Raw genomic sequence first — 10,796 nt, 5'->3', positions numbered from 1 at the left:
ATGGATGAAGAGTTGCTTTTTATGGATGAGCAAAGAAAGTGGTTTCTTGAGATAAAATCTATTCCTGGTGAAAATGCTGTGAAGATTGTTGAAATGACAACAAAGGATTTAGAATATTACATAAACTTAGCTGATAAAGCAGCAAGTGGGTTTGAAAGAACTGTTTCCAATTTTGAAAGAGGTCTACTGTAGTTACGATGTTTCAAACATCATTGTTTGCTACGAGAAATCATTCATAAAAGGAGAATCAATCACTTGGCAAACTTCTTTGTTGTCTTAATTTAAGAAATTGCCACAGCCACCCCAACCCTTGGCAATCACCACCCTGATCAGTTAGCAGGCACCAACATCAAGGCAAGACCCTCCAGCCAGCAAAAAGATTACAACTCTCTGAAATCTCAGATGATGATTAGCATATTTTAGCAATAAAGTATTTTTTAATTAAGGAATGAACATTGTTTTTTTTTTTAAAGAAGGAATGCTGTCACACATTTAATAGACCACAGTACAGTATAAACATCTTTTAAATGCACTGAGACACCAAATTAGTTTGGCTCGCTTTATTGCAATATTTGCTTTATGGTGGTCTGGAACTAAACCCACAATATCTTCAAGGTATTCCTGCAATCCCCATGAGAAATTATTGCAACTTAGACTAGGAAGGTAGTATCTCTCAGGTCTTTTGAACTTTGTCTTTTTCTTTCCTGCAATTCCCATCTCTTTGGCTCACTACTTTACTCTCAGGTTTGATATCCCAGGAGTGCTCAAGCCTTGCCCTCTTCTTTCAACCGTGAAGAATGTGAAATTCAAGAGCTTCACTCTATCTCTTCTTGCCACTCCTTCACATGATGCCTGCTCCATTCACAACACTTTCCACTGTTTTTATTTATTTGTGTATTTATTTCAACCATTTGATTGAGTTCCATGGTGATGGTAAATGTGTCAGGAATCATGTTTTATTCATCTTGATATTCCCAGTAGCTGGCACATTGAAGATACACAATAAAACTTGTTGAATAATGAGGAATTAAATCAATTGCTGGTTTGCCAACACACACACACACACACACACACACAATATTCACAACATTCTTCTTACTGCTGCTCTGTAGATATCATGAATTTGGGGGGGAATACAGGCTTTTTCCATATGGTCAAAATATATAAGCTATGGATTAAGTCATCTATTAGTGGTTGGATGTGCACTTGACACTCAAATATACATACGGATAAATAACCGGATAGTATATAAATATACCTAAAATGTAAAAATTATATAAAGGGAAGTAATGTATTTGGGGAACAAATTGTATACATAATTTTGAGTACGGTCCCTTAAATAACTGAAAGTAGGACATAGTGAACTGAAGTAAAAGCACTTAAGAAGACCAAAAGATTCCATGTAGGTTCCCCAAATTTTCTGATTCCCAGAGAACAGATTAAGTATTGTAAGATGCTGAGTCATCAAATTCAATTGCAATGGCACAACACTGACACTCTTAGCCATAAAACATGTTTAATGAGACCTACACTGATCCTTAACTACTTCAACTCTGCCGCCTGAAAAAACCACACACACATATGCACACACAGATTGATCTTTCTATATCCAGCCACACACACATATTAATTCAACATTAATACATAAAATTACAAATTATAAACATTTACCAATAAAAGTTATAAATAAAATCATAAGGCCATTCATGCAAACATGAGAAAAGTTCTTGAAGGATACAATGAATATGAATTTTCAGCTACCTGTCTTATGATGGTACCAAAAGTAAAAAACGTATCATTTAACTGTGTTTTTTCTAACTTCCCTTCCAAATTGTGCAGGTTTCCTGAAGCCATAAAATTTAGATAGAAGATCACTTTTCAGAAAAGTCATAAGCAGAAGGTCATAATTCAAACCAGGCAGTCAGATTCTCCCACCATCTAAATACTGGACAAGTCATGTAATTCAGTCCTGTATTAAAAATGCTTTACATGCAGGATTTATACAGGATAAGAGTAGCTTTTAAAAGTACTGTTCTTGGAAAGAGATCTCTACACTGCTTCCAACTTGTGAAATTATAACACCTGGTACCAGAATGATTTTTGTCTTAAGTAACATATGATAAACAAAGCGACTTAGACTAAAGATAATTTGGTTGACATTTAATTTTATATAAGTACATTAAAAATAAGAAATATTGCTTTAAAAAATTGGCCAAAATATGTGAATTGCAAAGGACACAGAGACAGATCTTAAGCCAAGATACTAGAAGATTAGAAATAAAATTGCCAAATAAGAATAATCTTTTTTCATAACTACTCTACTTATGTAGGGCATGCAGATAAAACAAATTTGTGTTCAGCCCGTTTACCTCAAATAACAATTTTCACCATTAAAAAGAGACAGAATAAAGACAAGAGTAGAAATAAAATGGAGAATAGCTTCTGCATAAAACATGCAAATAAAGATAACTTTTACCAATAAACACTCTTAAAAAAATACATGATTTTGCAGAAACCATATGAAACTGTTATCTGGCTCAACGTCTAAATAAGGTATAGAACTCCTCCCCTCTCCCTTCATGGTTAATTCAAACTATTTTGAAGCATTATTCTCTTATCACTACAAATAAACCTTACTTGAAGATTTCAAGTAAGGAAAGTATTTTCTATGAAAACCCAGTTTTATATTTTTGCCCTATTGTTGCTTACTCCAAAATGTAATAAACAAGCACAACAACTCACCTGAAAATATTGCTGAGTATCCAGAAACTCTCGTAATTCAAGTTACCTAATTCTTCCTTCGCACACTATGCGATCTAATTCTGTTGCCAGGGCCAAGGAATTTTACATTTGCGGTATTATACTAAAAGAACACACCCTAAAATTTATAAAATCGACAAACATCTTCTAATGTGGTATTATTTTCTGTGGACATGGACTCTTTAAATTGTTTGAAGTTCGGTGTTTGCCATCACATTAAGGATTTCCAAGGTATAAAATGGTGTTCTACGTTTCTCGTAGTTTATGAGGCATCGAAAAACTTAGAGCTTTGTTCTGAGAAACAGTGAGGTAAGTAGGGGTTAAGCACATTCACCACCAAAACAATAAGCAGCGTGGGCAGACCATCATATTCCATAAAAAAATTTTTTAAAAAGTACGACAATAAAAACTTAATCTCAGAGTATTGCTGGGAATGGCTGAAGATAGAATTCCAGTGTTGCACAGTTCTTCGTGAACTTTAATGCTTTCAAGTATTATCACCAGGACTTTCCATTCATGGCCCAAGGGATTGATTCATGGGACGCTTTCTCCTGGAACACTTAGGATGGAGAAGGAAGGAGAAAAGTTTGGATACATTCATTTCTTCCTCTATTTAGGTGACCTTTTAAAGCTTTCAACAATAACAAAAAACATCCTCTAGAAATGTGAAAAGAACCATGTTCTTCTTTTTCCTTTTCTTTAACTCTCTGAGAAAGACAAAAATCTATGAGGAAAAACAAAATGAACAAAACTGCCGTATTTTATGAAAGATTTATATACAGTATTCATTCTGCTGACATAAGGGCAAGTGTAGAATTATACACTTTTGTTTTATCATAAACAAAATCAGATTATCAGGATCACATGTCCATTATTTAAATTCCCACAAATAAAAATTTGTTCATGGAAAAATAGAGATATTTTGAATACTAAAGTCCTTTATTCAACAACACAGAAATTTCACAAAAACAACTTTACTGGGCAAATCGAATGTGTTTTTTTTTTTGTAGCTTTTTTTTTTTTTTTACAGTTTTGTACATGCCCCATAAGTAATTTTCTTTAATAAATACACTGTTTTCCAAAACTGCTTTTTTTTATAATTGCACAAGCATACATACACCTTACACAAATATCTATTAGAAAATTTAATAGATGACTGCACAGTTCAGAAGAGGGGAACACTGAAAGGAGTACATTTTGTGGCCCACGTTCCTGAAATCTCAGACTTCCTTGCCATTGTGAAAATGGAATCCCTCCGAACATAGTAGCTGTCTTTTATTCACTAGGAATACAGATCTCAGTGTGAAACTGCCAAATTTAATAAAAACAAAATGTGAAACATTTAGCTGTTACATGAGAACCAACTGTTTGATATCACTGTGAATCTAACCATGATCAAAGACCCACCACGGCTTTTTGCTGAACATATTTGACCCTGAATAGTGTGTTCATTTAACTGCTTTCCCTTGTTCATTATTTGATTACAGATACTATCGGCCTAAAGACTTTGTAAGCTTTAGTATTAATTGTACAACTTACATGCCAGGGGTTCTAAATGAAAGGAAGGGGATATTCCTTTCTGTAGTGATTGCTTAATAGGAATTCATAGGAAGCCCACCATGTCTTGTTCCCTGTGAATGTGTATAGGAGGAAGTTGGCTACTGGGGATTAAGCAACCACGAGACGCTCTTAAATACTCTTACACTGGAGGAAGACTATCACTGTTTTCTCTCCTAAAGATGGACACATTTCTGATTTGTAAATATGCCTCCACTTGGGAACAGACAGGCAAAATCCATCAGAAAGCCACTTTGGTCTGAAGGCCTGGAAAGAGGGAAGTTTGCATGATGATGCTCTTGGGATGTTTAGGGTGCCGAGTGACAGCTGACAAGGAAAACACTTCACTGTACTATGTACCAACATCCTACGTATTTTCCAGCTCTCCCCAAATGCTTACGGTATGTGCGTCTTCTTATCTCCTTACTTCGTTGGGAAGGTAAGACATCTGTGTATGTAGATCTCTCTTACAAACTTTTTAATTGGACTTATCCGATACGTAATTTTTAAGTTGTATAGTCCGCCATGATCTATATTCTGATTGCCATGTTCTGAATTTTCTTGGTACTGAATATAAAACATACAGCAAGGAATTTTCAAAAGTTACATGTCATTGGGTGTTTTAGAATCATGAAAAATGTAAACCTTTAAATAATTCCCTTAGGGTTATAATGACACCCTTTACAAGTTCTCAGTATATGGACTTACAGGGAAGAGAACCAGAGGGAGGCTGGAAGAGTAACATCTTTCTTCGACATCACCAACGAGAACTTTATATGCACCCTACGTTATATAAATAGAGTTTTACCAAAATCATTAAAAAAATGGGTGACGTAAAAGAACAATATCGAGAACAAAAACATGTAAGAGAATTAAAGAAAAGCTGCACTTTTCCATTTCCATAATCAACATTTTTTCATTAAAAAATTGAATTGACATGTAAAACACCACATTTTACAATATACAGATTCATTAGTTAAGAAAACAAACAAAAACACATCGAGACATGCAATACTAGCATGTATTTTAGACTCTCAGTACATTGCTGTGCGATCTTTATCCGTTATTGTATGCCTGATACAGCCCGAATGGACGTTTGCTTCAATCCTATAGTGATAATCGTCGTTTTCCAAATAGCGAGGCAAACTTACCATTCAAGTGTGGAAGTTTTCACTTACTTGTAATTAATTAGCAAATTGGTTTAAAAGTAAGTAAAATCAAATAAAAGTGGACAAGAAAGAACTCCTATAGTTCTCATTGGTCCCACAGCAGAAACAGAAATTCTAACTAGAAACCCTCAAAGGAATATACATCAAGCAGAAAGCTATCTCAAAATTAACATACATTTTAAACACATTTTAGCTCGTGATTATTTAGTTTTCTTCTTTAAACATGGATAGGTGTAATATATAATAAAATTTCCTTAAAAAGGCCATTCAACCATAAGTGGAGACCTTGCGTTCATATTCTAGGCAGGTTTAGTCACTTGTTTTTCACATTGGCATTTGCAGGTGCCTTCTCCACCCCTCCCACCCATGCTCTGATGAGGAAGTGCTCCTTCTGTGTTTTTTAAAATCTCCTGTGATATTATTTCCCATTCACAACTACAACTAGCCTCTTAAAATTATTAATCTGCTAGTCTTTCTAAAACTTTACAGTCCTTTTCATCACCCTTTCTCTTCTCAGGTTATTTTCCTCTGTGTGATCCATCTTGCTAACATTTTTCAGCAGGCTAGTGGATGTTATAGGCTGAAGTAGCTGGCTAGTGGATAAAGAACAAAAGTTACAGTAACATGGCAACTTCGATCCTCTATGTATTTTCACTAAACTCTATTTTATTCCTGAAGATGAGAATAGACTTTATCATCTGGCAAGAAACAGAAATGAAATAAACTCCCTAGGTATCATGTCATCACAAGTAACGTATCTGTCCTCCTGGGACAGACTTAGGAACCTTGACTGCCTTAAGAAATCCAAATCTTACGTGAAAAGGTAGCACAGATCCTATGAAACATTAGCTTCTTTGTGTTTGGGGCTGTTTGCATTTATGGAACTCCACAGAATGTGGCCCTGCCTTCTCAGGAATGAAAGCATCAAGTGACAAAAATGGGAATAGGAGCAATGGAACATTCCACTGAGGGCCTAGGGGAAGGCCAGTGGTCCAACTGGGAGGCTATGAGAAAAGGAGATAAAAAGAGATTTAAAAGCCTCACTTCTATAAATGTGTTTAATTTTTTTAACTTAAAAATATACCTAGCCATGTCTCAATGCAGGAGGTCTTTACGTAGTCAAGTTTTAAAACAAACTACCCATTTCATTTCATACAGGGAATTAAAACATTTGGATACATTTTATCAAAAGTTTCTTTTTCCTACCAAAAGAGAGAGAGAGAGAGAGAGAGAGAGAGAGAGAGCGCAAAATTTAAACAAACAAAAAATACATATACCCCATGCTGGGCTGAGAAAAAAAAAATCAATCATGAATTTCTCCCCTAAGATATGATACTTTTCTCTGTATCCTAGAAAACACTGATTTAAAAAAAAAAGTTATACAACTGATGCTGCATGTTCCAACTACTGTGAGTACTCCGCCTTACAGTGCAACCCAAGACAAGTCAACTACACTAAGTATTTGGGAGGTATACCCTTCTGTACAGCTCGTTTGTAAGCAATGCAAGTGCATAACCACTACTCTAATATAGTGCTCAAAAGATTAATTGAAACTTTCATAACATCTTCCCCCTCTTATAACAATACAACTGAAGGTAATTGCTGGATGCATCATCATCTTTTAGTCTTGTAAAACTTGGCATCAAGTCTCTACGGAAAGATGCATGGCAAAACATGCCACTGCTGTTGCTGCTTCTAGAAACAACTGGCAAAAAATAGTTAAAGCTAAAATTTATTGCTCCAGATTTAACTCGCAGAACCATACTGTTGTGTACAAACTGTTAATCTCCATAGATGCTCAGACATGATTGTCTCCTTGTGTCTAAACACACAAAATACAAGCTGCTATCTGTACAGTTTACAGTACTGAAACACATATATTTGAAAATGAAGTATAGATATGTACTTTGCAAAGATACATGATTTTACAGCAGGGGTTTACCCAAACTTATTTTTTTACAGCCACTTCCAAAATAGACAACAACTTCACTAGTATAGCTAAATTACATCAAAGAAAGAATCAGTGTATTGAAAGTAAATAGACTGGCCAATTCCCCAAACTCCCAGATTATTTTTATATGTCTTTTTTTCTTTTCCTTTGTTTTGTTTTGTTTTGTTTTGAAGAAACCCCTATACATAAAATGAAAATAATATCTGGATATTTTCTTCAGTGGTGGACTAAGCAGTTTCTTAAAACAAGACATTAGTTTGCCCTTCACTTCCAAATGCCTTGAAAATAAGATATACTACTGCTTTAAAAGAACCATCGGAATGCTTCAGCGCTGGGAACAGGTGTTCTCTATAAAAAAAGAGCAAGAAAACAAGTTAAGCTTTTTTTCTATGCCAATATAAAATTAGATTTTTCTCCTTTACACTTCAGCAATATTTTTAGTCAGCAATACACAACATAATGACTTGGATATTTCAACATTTAATAAAAAAGACATGCTCAATCTTAGAACATTACAAAAATTAGAATGTTGAAATTAATGATAATTTACTGAATATAATGATTAAAACACATTAGTCTAAAAAATACCAGAAACACAGCCTAGAACATGGATAACCATCAGAATAAATGGGAAGGTTGAACCTATTAATCAGTAGTAGGAAGTCCAGCCAGAAAGTCTGTATCTGCTGTGTACCTATGCACCTCTATGTAAGGTGGCTGCTTAGAGAATTCAGTGAAGTAGTTTCTTTATTCTGGGGAATTTCTTTTATAAAAGGACAACAACAAATATTACATCGATGTTACTTCTATCATTTCACAACTATGTACCACTATTTTAAAGTCTGCATTTTCAACAAATTAAGGTCATATGTATGAAACAAACTTACACTAGCCAATGATATTCAATGGAGCATAGCTTTTATACCATAAAAATACTATCGTTTTTCAAAGGAGTAATAAGTTAGCAACAAAAGTATGAGCAATTCTTTTAACAAAAATGTTAAAGTCACTGTGGGACTTTTTTTTTGTCAGAAAAACGGTATAGGATTGAATTTTCTTCTACATATTAACATTACAGTAATTCATTATACTATACTCATCTTTAAAAAACAGAATCACATGAGAACATATTGAAAGTACATAAGAAACAATAAGCTAAGAGTAAATTTTCCTATAGGGGCTAATGAAAGAGAGCTGGTACTATTCCTTACACCAGTCCAACAAGCCTGTGTAGAATATAAGATGGCTGCTAGGATCATTAAGTATATAAATTGACATGTTGAATCTTACCAAATTATTGAGTAGGTACAGAATGCGAACACACACACACACACACACACACACACACACATGCACTTCTTGTAAACACATCTTAAGACAGTGTTAATAGCACTTGAACTTCATATTTCAGAATATACATGAAAAATTCTACTGTACTCCTTAATAATTGAAACTAGCTTTGATTTACTGTCTCACATTTGACTTATTTGGTTGACACAGTCCTATTGTGTTAATGTCATCTAAAAATAAGAGTGTATTAATTAAGATGTCCACTGAAATGTAAATGAAAAGAATAACCATTTTGGAAAGAAAAGCCACTTTTCACTATTTGTACTAGAAAGAGTTTTTAAAAACTTGTCCCTGCAGTCAACACAATAAATTTGAAGATGAATATGTAAGAACAAACTAATGATTCTTTAGTTATTATTTTTATTTTTTAAATGTTTATTTATTTTGAAAGAGAAAGAGAGAGAGAGTGAGCAGGGGAGGAGCAGAGAGAGAGGGAGACAGAAAATCCCGTGCAGGCTACGCGTTGTCAACACAGAGTCCAAAGTGGGGCTCGATCTCACGAACCAAGAGATCATGCCCTAAGTCAAAATCAAGAGTTGGAGGCTTAACCAACTAAGCCATCCAGGCGCCCTGATTATTTTTTAAAATAAACTCTACTCTCAATGTGAGGCTCAAACTCAGGACCCTGAGATTAAGAGTCCCATGCTCTACCAGACAGGTGCCCCAAACTGATTCTAATGCAAATTTGTACCCATGTATATACAAAAGTATTTAACTTGTGAAGTATTGTTTAAAAATGCAAATAAGGAAGTCTATTATTCCCACATAACTAGTACTTATTAATATTTTAATCCTTACGCCTCATGGTGTAATGTTTTCTTCTCTCCAGCTCACTATGCATACCGGAATCTCCATCATTTGATTTGGTTGATAAGAAAAACTCCTTTCCTACTTTCCAAAATTAACTTTTGAATGACAAATATAATTATATATGCTCATTACATTTATTTAATCACTATTAAAGGAACTATATGAACTCATAAAAAACAACATATTCATTCTAATATTCATGCTTTACACACACACACACACACACACACACACACACACACACGCAGTAAATGAAAACTTAGACGTTTATACCAGATGCTAAGCTTGCTGCCTGATGCCAACTAAGAATAAATTTTATATAAGTATGCATACTTATATAAATGTAGTCATTTTTAACAAGATAAGTTAGATCCAAACATATCCATGCAATTACAGATTCACATATGAAAAATAAACATGTGCATATATATTCATATATATTCACATTTACATGTATAGAATATGACATAGAGATGCCAATTTACTCTCAGATGCCAACTGGAAACAAGACTGTAAGTATATACTTAGATAATCTTGTATCTTGATAAACATATATGTTTATGAAGATAAACAGAAAAATGTATGGAGTACATTTTTTAAATGAGGTGAACTCCTTATGTCTTAGATATATTTTGAAATCTCTTTTCCAGCTCTTTGCTCTTCCTGTGCCCTTTTCCATTACTCAGTTTTATTTGCAATATTTAGAAAAAGCAAGCTTTATAAAATGCCACCTGAGATCAAAGGTCATTATTGTGAGGAGAAAGATAATCATTTCTCAATGCTTTTTACCACTAAAAATTAATTAGATAATGCAAATATGAGAAAAACAGAGAGCTGGTTTTCTTTACTAATGCATCTTGTCACAAAATAAAAGCACTGGGATGTGTGTGTATTATTATGCATACATTGAGACCAGTACGTATCTCCACACCCAAGGTACAGACCATCCACCGCTGTAGGGTAAAGGTGAAGATTAGCAGGGAGGCATCTTTTAAAAACGATTTCTCCCTTATATGAAGATTTATGAGGTCATGAAGCCTAAAAATGATTTGTTGGGAAATCACCTAAAATGTGTGAGAAAACAGGAAAACCAATGGTGCGTTAATTAGAACAAATTATCAAGGCATTCACCAGAAGCTTGAAGTGAGGTTCCTCTAAATGTTATTTCAGGATTAAAAAAGTAATAAAACTCCTTAGTG

General features: G+C 34.2%; 1 protein-coding gene across 4 annotated transcripts in view; it reads right to left on the bottom strand.

Annotated features, from left to right (window-relative positions):
* Window positions 1-545: 545 nt before the first annotated feature.
* The window catches only part of CXXC4 (CXXC finger protein 4), a 29,748-nt gene continuing 19,497 nt past the window's right edge, over window positions 546-10,796 (bottom strand). For 3 of the 4 annotated variants that reach the window (XM_045056039.1, XM_045056041.1, XM_045056040.1), the window contains one exon: window positions 546-7,785. In XM_045056039.1, coding sequence (XP_044911974.1) covers window positions 7,741-7,785 — 45 coding nt within the window. In that variant the 3' untranslated portion in view covers window positions 546-7,740. The remainder of the gene's footprint in view (window positions 7,786-10,796) is intronic. The other variant, XR_006596900.1, reaches the window with a different exon arrangement.

Source organism: Felis catus, chromosome B1, assembly GCF_018350175.1.
Source record: "Felis catus isolate Fca126 chromosome B1, F.catus_Fca126_mat1.0, whole genome shotgun sequence".
Lineage (NCBI taxonomy): Eukaryota > Metazoa > Chordata > Mammalia > Carnivora > Felidae > Felis > Felis catus.
The sequence above is the reverse complement of the archived record's forward strand: the minus strand, read 5'-3'. Positions and strand labels throughout refer to the sequence as shown.